At 52.7% G+C, this 23,336-nt stretch overlaps 1 protein-coding gene across 2 annotated transcripts; it reads right to left on the bottom strand.

Moving 5' to 3' along the window:
• Nucleotides 1-319: 319 nt before the first annotated feature.
• Nucleotides 320-23,015, bottom strand: FAM3D (family with sequence similarity 3 member D). Of its 2 annotated transcripts, none has more exons than XM_029243994.1 (9): nt 23,003-23,015; nt 20,762-20,857; nt 12,960-13,083; nt 11,508-11,566; nt 8,423-8,473; nt 4,809-4,893; nt 3,936-4,062; nt 682-762; nt 320-382 (listed from the first exon to the last, which is right to left on the bottom strand). In XM_029243994.1, the coding sequence occupies exons 1-9, from the start codon at nt 23,013-23,015 to the stop codon at nt 320-322; spliced, it is 699 nt and encodes a 232-aa protein (XP_029099827.1). The 2 variants fall into 2 exon arrangements, with proteins under 2 accessions (XP_029099827.1, XP_029099828.1); XM_029243995.1 differs by lacking the exon at nt 320-382 and adding an exon at nt 17,463-17,480 and having other exon boundaries at nt 667-762; nt 20,753-20,857.
• Nucleotides 23,016-23,336: the final 321 nt, after the last annotated feature.

Raw genomic sequence — 23,336 nt, forward strand, 5'->3', positions numbered from 1 at the left:
CTTGCTTCCCCCTCTCCAGATCTGGATTTTCTCCAGCTCTCACTCAAACAGCAGGTGAAGACAGTGTTCTCCGTGTCTGGTCCTCTGGCTGTCTCTGTTCCTGTGGATCTTACACCTCACACTGGGAGCCAAGGATTCTTTCACACCTAAAAGTAATCCCTGTGGAGCCGACCTCCTTTCTAGCTGCTTAGCCAGGTGCTTGAAGCCGTCACCAACCTGTTGGAACTTGTGGCCGAGCAGACTCAGTCTAGACCACCCCAGGGGAAATGCTGCACATCAAGGGGTGGGAAAGTTTGTTCAAAATCATCAAAAATAAAATTTAATTGTGCTCAGGTGCAGGCAGTCCGTCCTGTCCTTCCTTGGGAGCCACAGTCAGCAGTCCCTGAAGGAAAGCACACCTGTTCTCTCCACAGACAGCCGGCTCCGGAAGGACCCTCTGAGGCTGGCCACCTCCGGGTAGGACGCCTCCACCCAGAGGGGGCTTTGTTTCCAACGGGGGAAGCGTGCAGGGTACTGGAGGACCCTCAGCACGTTCCACACTTCCGTTCCCTCTTCCCTCTCCTCTGCTGGCCGTCTCCTCCTGTCAGCCCGGCTCACAGTGAGCCTGGGCTCTGACTCCTAAGTCAGGCAGGAGCATCCTCGGGCCCTGGCCCAGGAAGAGCCACGGCCGCCCTAATATACCTTCTGGGGCACACAGCCCTCCAGCTCCAGCAGCTCCGGCCAGCCGTCGTATTTATTCACGTCTGGGTTGTTCTTTAAGAACTAGAGAGACAGAAGAGAGACACTGACAATGTTAGGACTCACGCCTGCATTTGCGTTGTGCTTTAAAACCTAAGTGGCTTCACTTCATCCTCGCCACTGCCCCATGAGGGGCATGGGAGGGTTGGATATTTCCAGCCCATTTCACAAATGGGTAAACTGAGGCTGGGGAGGGTAACTTGCCCAAGGTTTCAGAGATGAGATCAGAGCCTAGTCACTGCCTGTCATGCCCTGGACAGGGGCGCTGGTACCAAGTATGTGGGGAGTGGTGCTTGAAGAGCTTTAGCCCCTCTAGGACGTCCCAAATGATAAGAAGAAGAAGAAGAAGAAGAAAAAGAAGCATCCTAGCTGCAAACTATTATATGTCGCATGGATAAACAGCAAGGTCCTACTGTGTAGCACAGGGAACTATATTCAATATTCTGTGATAAACCATAATGGTAAAGAATATTCAAAAAAGAAGGTATAGAATGTATATGTATAACTGAAACACTTTGCTGTACAGCAGAAGTTGACACAACATTGTAAATCAACTATACTTCAATAGAAAAAGGAAGCATTCTAGCAAATCGTGAATGCTTGCCCTATGCCAGGCACAAAGCACCTTCTGTAATTAATCCTCACAATAGCCCTAAGAACTGCTCGCTGTTATCATCTCACCTTACAGATGGGGAAACTGAGGCACAGAGAACCAAAGTAACTGCCTATGGCTATCCAGTTGCTAAGTCGTGGAACCAGTGTGTAATATTAATTAATATTAATAATAAATGTATAAAGAGAATAAAATCAGTTAAGATTGTGTTTAAAATGCTCAGGTTTAATTTATGGAAAAAAGAATGTAAATGATAAAATCTACAGGTGGGATAACTGTGGCTAACCCTTAGGAAGGAAAAATAAATTCTAGATGCTGCTTCTCTGAAACCCTGTTTCCCATGTGGGAGAACAAAAGACAGAATGGTGTTAATCACGTCGGGGGTCTTTGGTTCATTTTTGGGTGATGGGATGCAGTCAGCTGATCAGACACCAGAAAAAAGGTGGTGCCGACTCTTCTCTACTTACGTGCTCCTCTCTGCTGTAATTGGCCCAGTTTTGTTGGGGCTGGAAGCTGCGCTTTAAGGAAGAACAGCACCCGCCCTGCCTCTTCCTAGAGAGTCCTGCCCCTGACACCTTCCAAAGGGACATTCTGGAGCCCCAGGCCCCTGCCCCTGTGTCCTTCACCCAGAGGGTATAAACAGAGGGTCCTCTCCTTTTCTCCTTTAGCACAAGCTACTTTGCACTATTCCTTATTTTTTTTAAAAAAAATTATTATTTTTGGTTGCGTTGGGTCTTCACTGCTGCACGTGGGCTTTCTCTAGTTGTGGTGAGCGGGGGCTACTCTTCGTTGCAGTGTGTGGGCTTCTCATCGCAGTGGCTTCTCTTGTTGCAGAGCACGGGCTCTAGGCGCGCGGGCTTCAGTAGTTGCGGCATGTGGGCTCAGTAGTTGTGGCTCGTGGGCTCTAGAGCATAGGCTCAGTAGTTGTGGCTTGCGGGCTCTAGAGCACAGGCTCAGTAGTTCTGGTGCACGGGCTTAGCTGTTCTGTGGCATGTGGGATCTTCCCGGACCAGAGTTCAAACCTGTGTCCCCTGCACTGGCAAGCAGATTCTCAACCAGTGTGCTACCAGGAAGCCCTGTTCCTTACTTTTTAAAAGTAATTTCTAATTACCTGAATATATTCTCTTGGAAACACACACATACAAACGAGGTCAGCATTTTCCAGACAAGGCAAACCCCCTTGCAGCCCACTCTAGCCTCACCCCCACCTCCCTGGATCTCAGCACGAGGCTTCTTGACTGTCCCTTTTCTGCCTCCCACAGCCCCTCCCCCTCCAGGCTGCTGGGTCTCGTCTGATTATCGCATTGGCTTCCTCCCTGCCTTCTGACTTGCGCCCCTTTCACAGTGCTCTCCATGCACAGGCAGGGAGGCCATTCTAAAAGTATGAGGACAGGAAGTCCTTGGGGAAACTGCAGACCTGGATGAGAAATGCATCCCTATCACTGAGCAAGTGGGTTAAAACTTCTCCAAGGCTCTGGGTCCTTGTCTGTGAGATGGGATGGATGCTCATTGCACCTACCTTGTTGTGGGTTAAATAAGATCCTGCAAGTCATTTGCTCAGCTGCGCCTGCACAGAGCAAGCACTTGCTGAATACTAGTCTTTCTTGTTATCAATCTGATCTGTTTACTCTCCCGCTTAAACCTACCATGGCTCCCCATTGCCTCCAGGACAGAGTTCCCTTTCCTCACTGGTTCTATATATGTCTGAATCATTGACTCTTAGCTTCCCGTCTTGGATCTGGGCAGAGCTGAACGTTCTTACCACCAGAGACTGGCCAACTTCATGCTGGGGAAGCCTGGCCAGTTCTCCCAGGTTTTGGAATTGCTCTGAGCTGGGGATGCACACATGGCGATTGTCCTGCAAGGGGTGCAGGGGAGAAGGTGCAGCATTTCCTTGGGGCCCCCAACAGTCATTGACTCTCCCTTCCTCCTGTGAGGGCTCCTCAAACCCCACCTCTGGATGCCTCCCAGGTGCACTTTGCTTGGGCCACCCCTGGGTAGTGACTGTAGCCAGATCATGGACCCCTCCTAACTCCCTCCGTGTACTCAGGGGGGCCCTCCTGTGTCCCCTTCTTGGTGCAAGTTCACCCTCTCCAAGGGAACTTAGAAGGGAACTTGGGGCTCCCCTGGCACAAACCTGCCCCTTTACAGGTGGGGAGACTGAGGCAGGGGGGAAGGAGGGGATCGCAGCGGGGACCAGAAGCTGGGCATCCCACTCCCTGCTCTGGACTCTCCCCCTGCCCCATCATGCGAGTTTCACCTCTACATTCCTTTCCCTTTCCTCCATGCCTTAATTTCCTTTCATCCTTTTAATGTTTTTATCTTTTTCCTTCTCCTTTTTGGTACTTACCTATGTATCTATGTATTTATATATGACCCACCTGGTCAAGGCTGCTTCCTGCTGGGGGATTAGCCAATCAGGCCGCCCTGATCTCCGGGGTGGACGACCGCTGGGTAGCCCTCCTCACATTGCTCCATGTGTCCTTTCCAAGCCACCCCAGCCCTTGTCTATCCATTCCTGGCATTGTCCCCCACAACTCCCATCCCCTCCTTCACTGGGACAGGGAGGCTGCGAGGAACTCACCTCCTCAAAGGGGCTTTTACTGTTGAGGTCTCTGGCCCCCAAGAAGACCCAGCTGTCCCGGAAGCCCAGCTGCTTTGCATAGGTGCTGCCCAAGTTGGAGAAGAGATTCCTGATTTCATCATTCATCCTGCAGGGGACCAGAGAGGACCGTGAGCTCGGGATAGGAGAAGAGGGAGCATCTCAGGCCCTTGACTCACCCTCCACCCCTCCTCCAGAGAGGGCAGCAGCCTCTCCCGAGCTCAGGAGAAACAGGGCAGAGTGGCCAGGATGCTTCTCCGAAAGCCAATCCGAGGGGCTGGCGAAGCGTTACAACGGTTTTGCTTCTTTTTGCAAATATAATAGATGTTCACTTGGAAAATATGGAACTTTACAAAGTAACTAAAAATTACTTAGTTTCACCCCCCTTGACATAATCATTGTAAAATTTTAGTATATTTCCTTCATGCCTTTTTCCCCTCGTGCACTGTGGGATTATACCAATTCTTTTGTAAACTGCTTCTTTTTTTCCTTTTTTTAACTTAATACTAAAGGGTGAACATTCTTTCGTGTCCTTAAATATTTTCTACATCAGCATTTTTGATGCAGTATATCCTCTTTTATGTATATATAATAATACGTCCTATATCGCCATATATCATGATTTCTGTCACCAGTTCGCTATCACTGCGCAGGGAGAGTGTGTCCAGTTTTTCACTCTTGTGACCACGGCTGTGATGAACCCCCCAGAACATCTCTTTGTGCGCTTGTCTGCTTGGTTCCTTAGGAGAAGGTGTCAGAACCTGGAGCCAGCAGGATAGGAGGAAAAGGACCTGCAGTTTGGAGGTCTTTGATTCGCTTCTCCCCGTGGCCTGGCAGGCGGAGGTTCCCACTTACTTGGTCCCCGGGTCATCGTAGGAGGCCACCAGCACCAGCGTGCCCTCTGGAATTTCTTTAAGGAATTTCACCAGGAGGTTAGCATCTGTGGGAGGAAGGAAAAACGACGTGCTGGTCATTTAGGCGAAAGACTGCTGGTCATTCTCATCCTCTCCTATGGCCCTAACGATCCAGGAATGCCTAGGCAGCCTGACACTGAGCTCCATCTGCACAGGGTGAGGGCATCCTCATTCAGCTGGTCTGGGGTGGGTTCTGGAATTTGAAAGTCTCCCAGGCAATTTTGCTCTGCAGCTGGGGTAAGAACCATGGCGTAAGGGCCCTTGAAGGTCTACCCCCCCAGGGGACCGAGCACAGTCACCTCTCAGGAGCTCCGCTGCCCCTTCTACACTGTTTAAGATGCACCCAGCCTGTCTGTGCTGACTTTAGAGGGTACACCCACCGGGCAACTCGGGCCACTGAGAGAGAACATGGGGCTTCCACAACTCTCCAGCTTATGTCAAGGAGCAAGGCTCCATTCTCATCTCTAACGCCTGCCTGCACTTGAGAGATCTCTGGATTGAACACAGAGCAGGTCTGGGGACAGCACCTGGGGAGGCATCAGCGTGCAGCTTGCCTCAACGACACTGATTTTTTTTCTGTTGTGCTCATTTTTACGGTCACCTTCCATGCATAAAAAAAGATAATGGCTTTCTACTTAGGGCAGTGATATAATTTCCTTTTAAGGTATATTTAGTTAGGTTAAAAAAAGTGAATGAGCTGATTTAAAGGAACACACAAACAGTGCAAATAGTACTCTGGATAAGGCATAACTTATACAGAGGGCTCTTGAACAGCGGAGGAAGTATGGGCAAGATTGGCCTGGTGGGCAAAGCACGGGCTACATCTGTCAAAGGAGAATAATTAATAGCCCTGCTCAGAGCATTTCTGTAAAGCTCAAATGTGACGATGACTCTGGGCTTGCAGTAAGTGCGTTATAACAGAATTACAATTATTAGCAGGATCGGCTACATAATTTTCAGGGCCCAGTGCAAAATGAAAACGTGGGCCTTTTGTTGAAAAATTATTAATAATTTCAAGATGGTGAAGGCAGAGCATCAAATCAAGTTTCTTCTAAGCAAGGGGCCCTGTGTGACTTTCCTGCTCACAGCCTGCGTGCCCATGAAGCTGCCCTGATTCTTACTATTCTGTGGGTATCCCTTGAATTCAGAGGAAAAATCGAGTCCCCCAAGCAAGGCCAGCCACCAACTTGCTCTGTAACATGGAGACCTCCAGTCAATGACCACAGCAGCCCTTGAACTCTTGAGACAAAAAGTGGGAGCTCTGAAAGTATCATCAATTGGTTTGAGCTGTCAGCAGACAGCAAGAGCTGGCTCTTGTCTGGAATGGACAGTGGACGTTTGGAAAAGATGAAGTGTACCTTCTGATAACTATCTTCTCACTTCGAAAAGTCATCTTCTTTTTTTTCGTCTTCTGTGGGAAGGGGCGACTTATTCTCAAAAGGCTTCTGTTTCTTGTTCCCCATCAGCCATGGTTACATCCAAGTTTATGATAAGGCATTATAAAACTTGGTTTATCTTTTTATTTTTTTCCCTTTTCGTTTTGACACATGACCTCCTTGCTTCCGAATCACATGGATGGAGTGAGGGAAGAGGGAAGGGAGATAAAGCTTCCCTGGGCTCCTCCCCCAGCCAGGCTGGGTCCCTCCCCCTGATTATTGCAGGTTATCATTTAATTCTCACATCCAGCTTATGAAGTGGAGGTCTATGGCTACCTCTATTTTATAGATGACAAAACCGAGGCTCAAGAGATGTCACCTGCCTCAGGTCACCCAACCTGAAATCTCTGACTCCAGAGATGACCTTTACCATAACCTGGTCCCAGGCCACCCTGGACAGAGAACAAATGAAGGTCCCTGCCCTCGGCCCATGGCCTGTTCCGCTCTCTCCTCACCCGTCTCCAGCTCTGTCCTGTACCAGGAGGGGCTATGCATGCCTGCATGTGGACACCCACCCTGCCTGTCCAAGCTCTGTCACTGCCACCCTCTCCTCCAGCAGCAGCCGTCCCCTGGCCACCCCTCAGTCCTATGGGTGTGTCTGTAGCATGGGGGGCACACCTGGAAGAGGTCTGCACGGGCCCTGATGCAGGCTCCAGGTGAGCACGTCCTCTGGCCCTGCAGACCCTATCTGTGAGGTGGGACTCGGCTGGAAGACGGCCATCGTGGGAAGCCCTGAGCCCAAGACACATTCCCGGCTCCTGTCTCTAAGGATGCTGTCACCGGTCACCTTCTGAACACCTTCCCCCGCTGTGACTACTGGGCGGCAGACTTCCATTTCCCCCATTTCAGCCCCTCCTTTGTCTGTAAAGCCAAGAGGGCTTCCTGCTGTCTGCTGCTTGGTGATTTCTCCCCTTCTGGGCTCACATATTTAGGTGGGTGCAGTGAGGTAGGTTTTCCCTGGAGACGGAGGCAAAGGTGGGAGATTGAGGATAGAAGAAAACAGCTGATTGGCAGCAGGAGGGCCCTTTCATTCTGCGAGGAGCTTCTGGGGTGAGGGGTCTCATGCTCAGCGCCCTTAATGCCCGAGCCCAGAGCTGGCCCTGTGATCGCGGGGACACAGAGGGATACTGAGTCGAGCCGGGCGCCGAGAAGGAGGCTGAGCTCAGTTCATCTATCCTGGCGGAAGCCAGTCCTTGCAGGGCCCAGACCTCTGCTGCCTGCAAGGGGCCACCCTGCTGCTTTTTTGCTCCTGCTGAGGCTCCTGTGTTGGTGGGGGGCTGGGTTGCCGGCTGGGCAGCAAGTGGCATATTGGGCCCGGGACTGATTCCACCACATTTTGGAAGATGTCTCAAGCCTGCGTGAGAGTCCCGCCTCCACCCACAGCTTTGCCGGGCAGCCTGTCGGGGAGCAAGCTGCTGGTGGGGACTTAGGTATCCGGGCCTCCAGCCCAGGTGAGTCGGTGCCCTGTTGCTGGGCCGTGCTAAGGACAAGGAGAAAGTGACTTCCTGAGTAAGGGGTGCCCATGGGTACAGAGCAGCTCAGAAAGCATGTCTAGGTTAGAGAGGCAAACTGGGCCACATTCCCTCGTCCTCAGCATTTCAGTGCACACGTGCCTGGCCTCCCACTGCCAGCAGCAGCATTTCTTTGCCTGAAGGTCTTCTCCGGCCTCCACATCCTCCTTTGTACCCTGGGGCAGGCCAGAAGCATGGGAAGTGCCAAGGAATAGGGGTAGGAGCACCACGGCTTCCTTGCCCCTCGGGGTGTCTCAGGGGCACATGTTCTACACTGGCTCCCCGCAGCGATCGTGGCTCCGTAAAGCTCTGCGCTGGCTGCCTTCCTTTCCCCGGCTCACTCCCCCACTCCCTACTGACATTCCCTGAGATCACCTCCTCCCAAATAAACACCGCACTTGAATCCTTGCCTCAGGATCTGCATCAGGGAGTGCACAGTAAGACAGCAGAAAGGAGTTTCAAAGGCAGCAGGACGGCCCGCCCGCACTGTGCCACTTTCTGATTGGGTCCCTGGAAACAAGAGCCAAACTCCCTGGCACCCAGATAGCCTCTTGCCACAGGAAGGAGCTCAGCCCGCCCTCGACTTCAGTGCCAACAGTGGTGCCTACCTCCAGAGTACATGTCGAAATATTTCTGTGTCATCACCTTTCCCGTGGTTCCTAAGGGATAAGAGAGCAGAACCATTATTTGCCGTAGCACGTCATTCTGTCTTTCATGTTGTGGAGAGTGGCTACTCTGTAGTCTAAGGTCTAAAAACAGAATAGAATAATAGTGGAACAAAATTAGGTCCTGTAGAAAGCATGCAGGACTAAATTAGGTGCCCAGTAACCATTGGGCTGATCTGAGAGGTACTAGCACATAACGGTGCAGGGTCTCTGGAACTGAATGGAATCCAACCAGTCTGGGTTTGTGTTCTGCCCTGCCACTTCCTAATGTACGACTTAGCATTTGACCTCAATTTTTGCATCTGTACCATGGGCTGTGGGAACTAAATGAGATGTATTTAAAATATATGCCTGTGAGATAAATCTTACCTATAAAATAGTAACTAAAAAAACTACAACCATCATTACTATTCTCACCTAAATAGGAACTCTGCAATTTGAGTGCCCCAACTCTTTAAGGCAAAGGGATTTTCAGTGGGCTGAAGTGTACTCAGCGTCCGGAGTCCAGTAATCTGGATTGCCTTGGTGGGCTTTGCAAGGCGTACAAATCCTACAGGGTATCAGGTGTTCTGGAGGAAAATTGCAATTCTTACCTTTGGCCACTGGATGGGGGTGTTGCAGAGGGGATGGCAGCTCTAGTTTCACCTTCACTGCCCCCTCCCCCTAATTCAGCTGGTAGATTTGATAAGAGGGTGGCGACAGGGGCCTGGGTAGTGGCAGCTCTCCTGCGGGGTGGGAGCAGGCTCTCATTGCAGTCCCCCGTGAATTCTTGGAACCACTAGTGTCCAAGCCCGTCCAGGCACTTTACCTGGGGCCCTTGGGAAGGAATCTATGAAGCCGGTGAAACTACTTTTGTGATCCTGTGCATTTGCAGATTTTTCTGGAACCGGGGGTGGGGTGGGGGGCGGAGGAGGTGTAGTTTGAACAGTTTCTCAAAGGAATCCCTGCCATCTAAAAGGTTGAGAAGTAGCAATTCTTTGGTTTTTCTGGCTCGTTATGTAGATGAGGACCCTGAGGCCCTGAGAGTGATTTGTTAGACTTTCCACAGCTGGCATGCGGTAGGCGCTGCGCATGTGCTTGGACACATTTCTAGTCTAGCGGGTAGATTCGCTGAGTGATTAAGACCTGGAGTCAGCCAGAGCCAGGTTCAAATCTAGATGATTCTATTGGCTGTGTATCCTGGGCAAGTTGCCCAGCCTCTCTGAGCCCCCATTTTTTTTACCTGGAGAACAGGGACTGAGCATAGCTGCCTTCTAGCATAGTGATGACGATCAGTGAAATAGCTAGCACACAGTAAGTGCTCGATAAATATGAGCTCTCCGTGTTATCAGCGGTTGTTTTTATCTTTGGGCTTTGCGAGGGACGGGGAAGGAGGCCTCCGTCCGAGCCCATCTCCTGGGAGAATATTAGGCGTTTTCTCCCACAGTGGTCCATTTGGGGGAAGAGAAGCCCAGCAGGTTTCAGCCAGGTTGGCTGCAGCTGGAGCCCTTCCCTGCCCTCCCCACTGTGGGGTGAGTGGAGACTGGGTGGGACAGTTGATGTAAGTGAGGCTGCTACAGTCTCCTGGGGCCTGGCGTGCCGGGGGTGCTCTGAGACCGTCTGGAAGGGGCCAGCAGCAGGGGGACTCAGGCCTCCCTCTCCTTCTCTAGACTCTCGAGGAGGAGAGGCCCCCCCTCAGCTTCCTGCCCCTCCTGGCCCACACCCTTCCTGGACTCCCAGGTAGTTGGCCAGAGCTGTCCTCTGACCCCTGTCCGGCAACGCTCCTCCTTTGTTCCAGGCTTTGACCTCTCCCCTGACGCAGCAGGCTTTCTTGGCAGACGGGAAATGGGTCCTCTAGGAGCAAAAGGCCAGGGTTCCAATCCTACCCTGTCACTTCCTAAGTGTGGTTGTGTGGTCACACTGCACACAAGCTTGAACCCTTTTTCTCCCGAGTGTCCATTGTGCCCTTTTTCCATCTGCCCTGACCTTTGTCCCAGGAATAGCTCTTAGATCCACGCAAATAGCCCCCGTTCCCCAGATCATGTAAGAGCTGAAGGCAGACAGGAGGGGCTTGGCTGGGGCCACACCACCTGGTCCTTCTCGGCCCCTGTAACCTACCCCCTCCTGAAACATGTCCCTGTTCCTGGCTTGGCCTGCAGTTGGCTTCCTGCTCATCACCTGCTGGAGATACAGGGTTACTGAGACTGTGGGCCTCCCTGGGTCTCCCTGCCTCTAGCCTCCCTATTCCAAGCTAGAAGGAGGTTTCAGGAAGGCAGGGCTGGGCCCTCAGCCCCTGCTCAAAGCCTTTCCAAGGCTCCCTATTTTGCTCTGCTTCAGGTCCACACTTCTTAGCAGGACATTTAGCCCCTCATCCTCTGGCCCTGCTGGTTCCCCAGCCTCACCTCTCACCACCCTGCTTCTATGTTATAGCCAGAGAGAGCCTGTGTGGACCCCCGAGCACCTCTCCTCCTTCTTCCCTTCCCTGCACCCTGCACAGTGTTGCCCCTGCCTGGAAGGAGCCTTCCTCTTTTCTCCTGGTCAACCCCTACCATCCCTCAGGCCTCAGCTGACCATCACCTCCCTCTGGAAGCCTCCTCCCCCGACTACCTCCACTGCCAGCTCTGTGTCCTGATCCCAGAGCTGTGTTTCCTTTTCCTTCATATGTGCTCACCACCTTCTGATTTTTTCGTGAACTTCATGGGCGCCCACAGGGGCTTGTCAAGCCAGGGTCTGTCCTTCTGGTTCACAGGTGACCCCCAGAGCCCCATGCGGGGCCTGGCCCACAGTAGCTGCTGTCTTTGCTGGATGAGTGGATGAAGGCGTGCTCTCAGCTTGTAACCTCACGTTGTCCTCTGTGGTTTCATGTGTGCTGGTTTAAGCCCAGACGGGGTCACGTTTCATAGGAGCAGCGTATCCTCCTGAGATAGGTGCACCTGGCAGGGACCTGGCCATGGCTGCAGGGCAGACCAGCTCTTTTAGACCTGTTCCCACAGGGCAGCCAGGCTTCAGAGCGTGGTGGGGGCCGGCGGGGGGTGGATCGGCAACTCACCGTTCACCAGGGCGATGTTCAGGCCTCTGCCCACGTTGTTTTTCACAGGACTCATGATCCTGAAGAGAAAGAAGAAAAACAAAATACAACAGTTGGTCCCGAGTGTGGAGTAGACACTCTGGAACTCTGCGAGGGCCCACATGGTGTGATGCCGAAGCATCAGGAAACACACGGAATTATTTGGGCCATCTGTTATCTCCTGGAAACAAGCGGTGGGCTGGATTCTCTGAGGAGTCTCTCATGGCATGTTTGGACCAGAACAGTCTGCCCAGGGAAGAGGGAGGGTCCCTGCCTGGGGCTCGGAGGTGCTGGAGGCAGGGTCAGCCCATGTCCCCAGGCTAGGCGGAAGGCAGAGCCCGGAAAGTTGGTCCTGTCCTGCCACATCTGGGATCCCCAAGTGGAGCCCAGCTGTGTTCCTGCGGCCCAGCATCCATACCCCATCCTCTTGTATCCCTGGGAAAAGTGTACTTCTCCATCTCAGGCCAGGAGGGTCTCAGCACTGACCTCTCTCCAGGCCTGGACAAGCCAGTATCCTGTACCCCTGGTCACAGTGATTGGGCCAGTGTGGTCATGTGACCCAGGCCAGCCAATGAGCCCCAGCCCCGGGACTTTTGCAGGGTTAATTCAGATGGGAAAGCTCTTCCCAGTGGGGTGCTAGACAGGGCTATTATGTCAACCCGGCTGGTGGCCTCCCTCCTTCACCACATGAAGAAGTCCATTTTCAGTAGAGAAAACCGAATCTAATGACAGAGGAAAGCAGAGCTGAAGGTAGTGTGAGAGGGAGCCCTGATGACTTGGTCTGAACCCCTGGATTCAGCTGGTGCTGGAGCCCACTGCCTCTGGCCTTTTGGGTACGTGAACCAGTAGGTTTCCTTGTTTTGCCTAAATGATTTGGATCTAGGTTCAGAATCCGTACTAAAACACCTGTCTCTGGCTTCTTTTGTAGGATGAACTTGCTGTCCCAGGGACTTTACTACCTCGAAAGCCTGGTATATAGTCTTTCTCCTGCACCTGGGTAGAAGCCCTGGCACCTGCTGCATCTGGGCTTTGATGCCTGGACCTTGATCTTGAACATTCCCCTTAGGCATCCCCCGTCATAGGAAGCCCAGCAGCTTGGCTATCAGACAGACCTGAGTTCAAATCCTGGCTCTACCAAGGGTTAGCTGGGTAACACTGTCTGAGCCTCAGTTTCCTCATTTTTACAAAGGGGAGGATTATCGCCCCACCTCCAGGAATGCTGGGGGATTGAGGGACACGATGCTGTAAGGCGTCTAGCAAGGTGCTGGCAGATTTGCAAGATGTTAGGATTATTATCATGTGTGACCCACCCACCCAGAGTAAAAGGAAGCATGTCGAAGGTGTGGTCTGGTCTCTAGGGCCCGCCCTTGAGGCCTCTGAACTTGCTAATGAGTGAATTAATGAAAGAAAAGAAAAGAAATGCCAGAAACTTACATTTGGCCTTCAAAGCACACGGAGGGGCCCACGACGTTGGCGGCCCCGCTGGTGATTTTAAACGCAAAGAAGTTGTCTGGGCAGGATTTGCTGAGGCCACACTTGGTCTTCACCGAGTGTGAAGCTGGGGACGGAACAGAATAGCTTTGGTGGCGGCAGCTAAGGAAGGGGCCCGGGAGGAGGAGAGGGGCAGGGACAGGGGGCCTCCTCCCAGGGATGCCTTCCCTGACCACCTAGGTCTGCGGATTTGCCCCTTTCTGTGCTCCCACAGTGCTTCCAACAACCCCATCAAAGACACGGGACACTGCGTGTCTGACCGCTCAGCGTTCATTTCTGGGTTTCCCATCACAGCCCCAGCCCTGGCACAGCTCCTGGCTGCCCGCAGACCTTCAGTAACTGTGTGCAGAACCGTGAGTGGTGGTTAATGACCCGAGTCACCGTGATTAAGGGATTCTCTTGAGAACTTTCTCTTGAGACATGGCAGGCTTTTGAGCTCACAGAGGCCCCTGTTGACAAGCTCCTGGGGGCCCAGCATGGTGGGTGGGAGCGCTTCTCACCAGCCAGGTTCCCTTGAGCAAGTCTTCAACCTCCTTGTAAATCTGCTCCTTCATCTGTGAAATGGGCTGATGATGGTACTTCTCCGCTGGGTTCTTGTGCGGGATTAATGAACTCAGGTTAATGCTCAGGGCTTATTGGCTATTCTTCTTATCACTCATTTCCGGAGCACTTACTTTGGGCCAGACCCTGAGATCAAAGGGACCAGGCAGGTGGTTCTGGAATTTCCCTCCCGGGGCTTAGCACGGTCCCTGGAACCCACTGAGGACTCAGTATGTGGGACCTCTGGTTATTGTGGCTGCTATGAAGACCTGCGTCCTCTCCACGCGGCCCTCCCAGGGCGAACTCTGGAGGCCTGTGAAAGGCGGGAGAGGCAGATGCGCCCCCAAGCACAGCCGCTGAAATGTCACCCACACTTCCAGCCTGGCAGTTTCCAACTTATATTCATGCATGTTGTTTTAACACCACCTGACAGTTCAGAAGGTGCCAGGAGGGAGAACTGGGTAAACAGGGAATTAGAGAAAGTTCACCTGCAAAGGGAGAGCAGTGATCAGGCAGCCTTTCTCTCCTTCAGCCCCCGCGCCAGGCGACTGGCTGAGCCGCGCCAGAGTGTTTGGAGCAAACCCACAGGCTTCCCAATAGACGCTGGCACACGCCGGGGCCTTGCTGCCTGCTAGGCACTGTGGCAAGCCCTTCGTCTTTACTGTCTTGTTAAATCATCCCCATAACTCCTGTGCCTGCCATATAGGAGGCACTCGATAAATCTTCACTGAATGAACACCTAGAGCATTTGGGCGGGTCTGAGCCCAAGCTGGGGGGGTGATTAGGGTCTCCAGGGCCTAGAGGGAGCCTTAATGGGAATCAGGAAAAAGCGTCCCTCTGAGGGGGACACAGCCCACTAGTGCCAAGCTCGGCAAGCCTGTGGTGCCTCGGAGTGGGTGATGGTGCCCCTTCTTAGGAGCGAATGCAGCCTGCGCCAGGGCTCCCCTGGTGGAGTGGGCGGCCCTGATGATCTGAGCAGAAAGCCCATCCTAGGCTCTCGTTCCCCACCCCGAGTGCCAGCATACAGGCCTGGTGGGTGTAACCAGAGCTCCAACTGGGACACTATCACCGGAGAGTGAGGGCCGGGAGTGGAGACACCCCCTAGTGGCTCAGGAGAGGGATGGCTGGAGATGTGGACCCGACGGCCCTACCCCTCCCTCTGGACAGAACCCTCCCCCAGAGTGGCTAGTTGAGGGTGAGGCTGGGAGGGGTCTTCTTCTCCGATGAGCCTTGGGACTCCACCTCCGCCCCCCCCCCCCCCCCAGAGAGCCCAGTTTACTTTCGAATCCAGAGGCTTTCACCTTGCCAGAGGGGCTGGGCCAGGCTTCGGGGACACCCTGGAGTTTGCCCAGAGCCTAATCAACAGCGGCTGAGTCGGATAAACCCCATGTCAACAGGCCGGCTTAGCAAGCTTTTCCCAAATTGATTTTCTGACCATCCAGCCTTCACAGTCAAGCTACTGGATGAGGGGGGGAGGAGGCCCAGGGGTCTCAGTCACTGGGAGGCAGAGGGTTTGCTCTGTGGGTTTGGGTTTCAGCGGTTTCCTAAGCTGCCCAACCCCTCTGGGAACCCAAGAGGCTACTGCTCAGGGCATGGAACTGAGCACTGGAGGGGAGCTGCCGTCAGGGAACTCGGGCGACTCCAGTAATCTGCTGTGTGACTTGCCAGAAATCTCTCCCTTTCGCTTAAAAGTGCCAACTGTAAAATGAGGGAGTTGGTTTAGATCAGGGTTGTCAAACAGGTTTCCTCTTCAATGTTAACGGATCTACTATTAAAGGCTTAATGATAAAGCCTTGAGGCTACCTGTGGGCTTGGAGGGAAAGAGCGCTGGGATTGATTGGTGATGTCTACTGTGGGAACCGGTGAAGGTGAGAGGCAGCACGTGTGCTTGGATTTGCCTTCCCCCCAGTAGGTGACATCTGAGTGTTCAGCACCAAGATGCTGTGTGACAGTGTCTACTTCACAGTGTGACTCAGGAGGCTTCAGTGAGACAGGGTTCAGGGTGTGGGGTGAATGGTTTGTGTTGGTGCATAGTCTTTGCTCTCTGTAATTCCACAGTGCACAGGGGCTCCCATGCCCTTTTCTTTTCTTTTTTAATATTTATTTGGGTGCACTGGGTCTTAGTTGCGGCACGCGGGATCTTTTTTAGTTGTGGCATGTGGGATCTAGTTCCCTGACCAGTGATTGAACCCGCGCCCCCTGCATTGGGAACATGGAGTCTTAACCACTGGACCACCAGGGAAGTCCCCTCCATGCCCTTTTCAGTCAGGGAAAGTCCCACTCCCCGAGCTGCATCCCCCTTCAGTCACCACCGTGTTGGTGTGGAAAGGGGGACTCGGAGGTGCTGTCTCTTGTAAGGAGGTGTTGAGAGGGTGGGCTCTGGATTAGATGGGGAGGTTGACTCCCTCCCCGCCACTTACAGCTGCATTGCCTTGGCCAAGAGATTTCACCTCTCTGAGCCTCAGTTTCCTCATCTACAAAATGGGGATACTTATAGCATCCACATAGGGTTGTGGTGAGGATTGCATGAGATGCCTGTAAAGTTCTGAATACAGTGTCTGGCACACAGTAGGCACTCAATCACTGTTACCGTTATCATCACCATAATTGTCCCTTCCTTCCACCTTCCCTGTACTTCTCTGCACTGTTCAGACGTCTCAGCACTCCTGCCCTGCCGGTGCTCTCTCCACTCCCCACACTTGCGTCCCTGACTCAGCAGCCAAGTTCTCCACTGGAGCCCCAGCATTCCTGCCCCTAGGCCTTTGCACAGGCCAGTCTCTCCTCCACAAGGCACAGCTAAATAGCCGTCTCCTCCCTGAAGCCTTCCCTGACTCCTTCCCATTGGAAGCAGACGGCCCTCCTGGAGCCCAGGGCATGTCGCCCCACCTCTCTTGGCACATATGGCCCTTCTGCCCCCTTAGACTATCAGCACCCGCTTCTGTTTGCCTCTGGGGGCCCCTGCGGTGCTCAACATGGCCCTGGTACTTTGGAGCAGGAAACATAAGCCAATTCTGGGGTCACTGAAATGATAATAAGCACAGCCCGCATCGTTGGGGCTCCCAGCTGGGTCAGGGGATGAAAGAGGGGGGCAGGGTGGGTGCAGTCCAGACTGCAGGCTGGGGGTGCTGGGGAAGGGAGACAGTTGAGCCCCCGCTATGAGTCCGAATGGCTGAGAAGGGGCCACAGGGCTGGGGGCTTTGGAAGGCTCCATCAGGCCATGCAAAGAGTGAGCCGGGCAGACTCTGGGAACGAAGGTTTTTCTAGAACCTGCAGGGCTGGGACTAGAGACTCTGGAACACCTCACCCTAAGGGAAACGGGGCTGAGTCGACACTCACGGTTCTCCTTGTAGACTGAACCTGTTGGAGAGAAGACAGAATCTGGTTAGAAAGGGATTTGGGCCCCTGCACAGGGTGGAGGCTGGGGGCTGGGGAGTGGGAAGAAGGGAATTCAGGGAGGTGTTGGCCTGGCCAGGCACAGTCCCTGTCCCGTGGCAGGGGTTGAAATGAGTTGAAAGTCCCATCTGGCCTGGAAGTCCTCCCTAATTTGCCACTGTCACCACTTCTCTCTCTCACGCGCAAACACACACACACACACACACGCACATACACACAAAGCGTGCACACATGCACACAGACGTATACACTTACACACGTGCATAGACACACATGTGCGTGCACGTGCACACACACGCACGCACACAGAGGACTCTCTCATGGTTAAAAAGAAGCAGACCTCTGTTGTGAGGCCCACTGAACTTGGAGCCTGACCGTGTGTGACCACGTGTGAGTTTTCTCCTCTGGGGCTCGGCCTCCTCGCCTGCGCAGTGGGGGCCATCACACCGACTCTCGCCGGCTGTGGAGAAGAGCCAGTGAGAGGCGCCGAGAGCCCTGGCCCCCAGGAAGGACAGGATGGTGTGGCTGTCACTTTTCGGGCCCGGAGCATCCCTTCCCGACTCCCGCAGCTCCGAACATCTGAACAGGTTTCACGTCTTAGCTGTGCTGCGTCCTGCTTATTTCTGCGGTTCTACGTCCAGTCTCCCACCAGCTGAGCGCTAAGTCCTAGAGGACAGGGCCCCCAGGGGACACAGAAATGCCGGCGGGGAGCGGGGAAAGGCTCCTTTTTGGGGGACACCCACATTGACACACTTTCCGTTTGGTCCTTGAGAAGCTGTCCCCCTACCCTTGCCTCCAAGGCCCGAGGGGTATCACGTATCCCAGGCTGAGCCAGTTATAGCGTTACATTCGTCTGGAGATGGAGCCCTTCTAGGGGTTGATATGTGGCCCTGGGGGAGAGAGAAGCATCTTGCAGTTGAGCTGCAAGGTGAACATCCAGAGAGCTGGTAGCCACCATGCCTGCCTGGGAGAGAAAGCTGCCCATGGAATGAGGTTAAACAGCAAGGAGCAGAGCCCAGGGACACAGAGACAGACTCTGGGGCCTTTGTCGGGGCCCCTAGATCCAGCCACACCTAAAGTCTGATGCCATGGGCTTCCCAATGACCTGACTCAAAAGACACCCCATTTTGCTTAAACTGCTAAGAGTTGGGTTTGTCACTCCCGTCTGAAAGAAGCCTGCCCATTTATTAGGTAAATCAGAAGCTCCTTAATCACCTGACTTCCGTGCCATGGACCCCTCTGGTGATTTGGAAAAGCCTATGAACTCCCCTTACAGGAAATTTATTCCCACTTCTCTTGAGACACTCAGCACTTCCTACTCTACCAGATGGCAAGTTATTAAATGCATAAAATAAAATAGATTGGATTAAAAAGGAAACCAACTATGTATCAAGATAATAATAAAAACATTAGAACATTCTGTGCTGTAGTAATATATGTGCTTCCATATTAATGCATTAAATCATCAGGTGGGGTGCCTGCAACCAGGTCAGGAATGTTTGAAGTAGATGAAGGTTTCCCTTTCCGTGCCCGAGCACACTAGTGGTTTTGGATGGCTGCTTTCCCCACTGGTTACATTTCCTGCCACTGTGAGCATTTTGCAAGACTCGGGTCATGTTAATGCACTTCCATTTTTGTATATTCTATACAGTAAGTCCCCTACATATGAATGAGTTCCATTCCGAGAGCACATTCCTGAGTCCAATCTGTTCGTACGTCCAACAAAGTTAGCCCAGGTACCCAACACCATCGGCTCTGTGGTACTGTACTGTAATAGGTTTATAATACTTTTCACTCAAATAATACATAAAACACAAACACATAAACACAAAAAAATAAAGAAAACATTTTTAGTCTTACAGGACAGTGCCTTGAAAAATACAGTGGTTACAGTACAACAGCTGGCATCCAGGGGCTGGCATCGAGTGAACAGGCAAGAAGAGTTATGACTGGAGGAGGGAGAGGAGGTGGGAGATGGTCGAGCTGAAGGATTGTCAGCAATAGGAGATGGAAGGCAAGCTGCATGTGACAACGTACGCCAGACATGTGAACTAACTCACGTGACTGGAGCTGGGGCCACGTGTTCCTCGTTCTGGGGTCTTTGGGACCTAACACAGAACAGTTGCTTGATGATCGTTGGGGGGAGTGTTGATTTGTCAGACCCCAGGTGGTTGAGTTCTGAGAGGGAAACATCTGGGGCTCCTTTCAATTACTCCCCTCTCCCGCCCCAAGCTGAGGCTGTCTTCTCTAGAGCTTACTCCTGAGCTCGCCTCCGGCTCTGAGCCTCCTGAGCTCATCTGGCACATCTCCTCCGAGTCCAGCAGCACAGCCAAGTCAATCTCTAGTCTGTAAAAGTAGGGCCTAAGATATATATCCATATAAATCATCCTGACCTGGGTGCGGGCCATGCTCGACAAGAAGCACATGAGGTAAGGGCCCTCTGAGATTCCACTGTGGGGAGTTTGTGTTAAAGGCAGGGTGATTGGCTTCTCACTGCTGTGAAGCCATGAGCTCGTCTGGGCCACTAGAGGTTATTATGTTTGATTATGTTGATGGAGGTGGTTCTTGGTCTTTAAGGAGGACGAATCCAGAGGTAGAAATTCCTTCCCTTTCTCTCCTTCCTTTGAAAGGATTTGGATCTGGGAGACCTGTGTTCTCATTCCCGTTCTGACATCTACAAGGGACATCTGGGTAAGTTTCTCAATTTCCCTGAGCTTCTCTTTTTCTCGGACCACACATAAAACCACAACATGAGGTCATGCATGAGTCCACTCCACAAACATACCATGAATCACCCCCTAGGTCATTTGTGCAGATTAAATGAGACCATGCATGTAGAGCAGCTAGCATCCATCACCCATCCACCATCCATCCACCCATCCACCATCCATCCACCCATCATCCATCCATCCACCCATCATCCATCCATCCGCCCATCATCCACCTATCCTCCCATCATCCATCCATCCACCCATCATCCATCTATCCTCCCTTCATCCATCCATCCACCCATCATCCATCCATCCACCCATCATCCACCCATCCTCCCATCATCCATCCATCCACCCATCATCCACCTATCCTCCCATCATCCATCCATCCACCCATCATCCATCTATCCTCCCATCATCCATCCATCCACCCATCATCCATCTAGCCATCCCCCAATCCATCCCTCTTTCTTTCACTTATCAAATGTTTCCTGCCTTCAGGAAGCTCACATTCTATGGGATGGGGTTGGGCAACAACCAAGTAAACAAATAAATAAACAACCTAATGATGGGTGATAATGATGTTCTGAAGGGAATAGGCTGACATGAAAGACTCTAAACTAAGAAAAGCGGGTGCAAGTATAGCTGGCATGGTAAAGGAAGGCCTCTCTGAGGCGGTAACATTTGAGCAGAGGCTTGAAGGATGAGAAGGGGCTGGCCACAGGGAGGTCTGAGTGAAGAGGGTTCCAGGCTGAGGGAACAGCAAGTACAGGTGGAAGGCACTCAAGGTCTGGGCAATTTTCTCCCTCCCTTCTTTTCTTCTTCCCTCTGTCCTTCCTTCTTGGGTCATGTTTCCAAAATGGCCCTTGATGCAGGCATATGTTCTGGCCAGGGCCTTGGGACACTTCTCTGGCCCCCATGGGCTCCCAGCCTTCTGGACAGCCTGGGGGTTCCTCTTCTCCCACCCCGAACGCCTCGGGTCCCAAGGGCAGTCCTCACCTTGCCATGGCTGGCCACCTCCTGGGTCACCCAGGGATGGAATAGATCCTTTGCCCCTAGCCCTGGTCCATAGGCCTTGCCCCAGTAGCGAGCTCCACTCACCCAGGAGGATGGTTTTCATGTTGAAGTTGATATATCTGCGGACGAAGACCCATGTGGTGACCAGGCCAAAAATGAGGACCAGGAGGTGAAGCAGACCTGCAGAGCAAGGAGATGCTGCTATGAGACCACAGCACCAGACCGCATTGCAAGGCCAGGCAGCAAGACTACATGTGGGTCCTTCCCAAATCCCCTCAGTGAGACCACATCCTGTAGGTCCGGACCCTGCCCACACTGTGGAACAGTCCACGGACTGCATGGCAGGGCTAGCGTGAGCCTACGTGATGGCCATGCTGCAAGGTTACATGGCAGTGTTCCCCAAAGTAGGGCCGCTGGGAGGGAGGGTTAGAAATGCACCTTCCTAGGTTCCACTTAGCGCTCCAGAGAGCATCTCTGGGGTGAGGCCTGGGAATCAGCATGCTGAGGGGAGGCCTGAGAACTGCGGCAGGAGAGCAGGAGGCAGGTGAGCCCCAGCATGGGAGGCAGGAAGGCTCAGGGCGGCCACCTGCCACTGTGTGACCGCAGGCAGGGTCTCAGCACCTCTGAGCTGGAGTTCCTCAGTCACAGAGTAGACAGGGTGATGCCCTTGCTGCTGAGCCCGTGGCTTGTTGTCACCACTAGGCAGCCTCCAGGGTGGCTTGGGGGGTGGGGTTGGTCTCCTGTATTTGCCATCCACTCCCCCTGAAAGCCACCACAAATAGCACACAGTGCTCTCTGTAGGAACACACACCAGCCTAGCCGACGCGGCCTCCCCTGCCTCACAGCCATATTGCTCCCCATGGCCCCATGCATCACTGAGGAGCAACTCCACACACATGATGGACCACCAGAGCCCCCGGCCGCTCTCCCTTTCCTCACTCTTCCGGGAAGGCTGCACCACACCTCCCGCCTCAAGGACGCTGGTGGTCCCACAGCCTTGGGAATCAAATGTAACCATCAGGCCAAGTTCCCTTGCTCCTTGCCTGACCTCCCTCTCCATCTATGGCCATACCACCCTAAACATGCCGGATCTTGTGTGACCTCCCTCTCTGCACCACCCTTGCTCCTCAGCCCTGAATTCAGCTGTGGCCTCCTGCTGGCCTCAAGCTACTGCGGTGGGGGAGAAAGCCCCCTGGATCCCATGGGGTGGGGTCAGGTCTGTGGGGTCCTCGTCTTCTAGGGCATCGGCTCACATTATACGGCACTCATCTTGTGTCGGGTGCTGGGCGAACGGCATTTACACACATTATTTCAGTTCATCCTGGAAGTAACCCTCTGTGTTGTACGCTATTGATTACCCCCGTTGTACAGATGAGGAAACTGCAGCTGGGAGAGCTGGTCACTAGGCTAGTAAGTGACAGGGGGGACCTGAACCCGGGGAAGTAAGCTGACTCTAAAACTCGTGCTTGGGACTTCCCTGGTGGTGCTGTGGATAAGACTCCACACTCCCAATGCAGGGGGCCCCGGTTCGATCCCTGGTCGGGGAACTAGATCCCACACGCATGCCACAACTAAGGAGCTGGTGAGCCTCAACTAAGGAGCCTGCAAGCCGCAACTAAGACCCAGTGCAACAAATAAATAAATCTTAAAAAAAAAAAATTCATGCTCTTCAGGGAACTATATTTAATATCCTGTGATAAACCACAATGGAAAAGAATATAAAAAAGAATGTATATATGTATAACTGAATCATGTTGCTGTACAGCAGAAATTGACACAACATTGTAAATCAACTATACTTCAATAAAAATAAATAAATAAAACTCGCTCTCACCTTTCTCCTGGTGTTTGAAAATATAAATGAATTGTGTCAGTTTCCTATTTGGTGCCTCAGTTTCCCTACCTGTACAAAGAGGGTACAGTATGAGGGTGTAGACCAAAAGGCAAAGGCCTCTCCTTGTGCCCAGCCCTGTGGTTTGAGGATTCTAGAATAGCCCTCCTTGAGGAAAATATTTTGTCTGTAATTGCCAACCACAGTGAAGTGTTTCCAAGATAGGCTGAATCTCCATGATCCCAGCCAGGTGGGGCCATGGTGCCGAAGTTTCTGTAGTCCTTCAGCCTTGAGGCAGGAAGTCACCTCTTATACTCTTCCAAGCTCTCCCTGTATTGGTTTCCTCCTGGAATTCTGGCCTGACCAGTTGAGAACAAATAAAACCAAGTAACCTCTGAGTCCAGGATGGGCAGACCCTGCTGGCAGAAAATGGTTTCCAAAACCAGTTTCAGACCTCAACCTTGAGGCTTAGAATCCTCAGAGCTTGGCCCTACCTGACACTCTCATTGTGTCCAGGTGAAGAGTGGTTTGGGGTCAGTGTTCCTGCGGAGAGAAGAAAATAAAATGGGAAACTGGTATCTAGGGTCTGAAAGTGAACAAGACTGAAGATGAGGAAAGAGTACCTAAAACTGAGGGGATCGCAGTCCTTTCAGTTTCCATCCATCCATTCATCCATTTGTCCATCTATCCATCCACTTGTCCGTCCGTCCATCCGTCCTTCCATCCATCCATCCAACCATTTGTCCATCTATCCATCCACTTGTCCATCCGTCCGTCCGTCCGTCCATCCATCCATCCAACCATCCATCCATCCATCCATCTACCCAT

This window comes from Monodon monoceros, unplaced genomic scaffold (assembly GCF_005190385.1).
Source record: "Monodon monoceros isolate NGI ecotype Baffin Bay Population unplaced genomic scaffold, NGI_Narwhal_1 Super_Scaffold_3, whole genome shotgun sequence".
NCBI lineage: Eukaryota > Metazoa > Chordata > Mammalia > Artiodactyla > Monodontidae > Monodon > Monodon monoceros.

What these genes read in the sequence shown, in the direction of transcription:
- FAM3D (XM_029243994.1), bottom strand. An exon ending in CATGAAAACCATCCTCCTGG is followed by an intron (nt 13,084 to 20,761) that starts GTGAGTGGAGCT and finishes TTCCGTCCCCAG; the next exon opens with CTTCACACTCGGTGAAGACC. An exon ending in TACGATGACCCGGGGACCAA is followed by an intron (nt 4,063 to 4,808) that starts GTAAGTGGGAAC and finishes GGTCCCCTGCAG; the next exon opens with GATGAATGATGAAATCAGGA.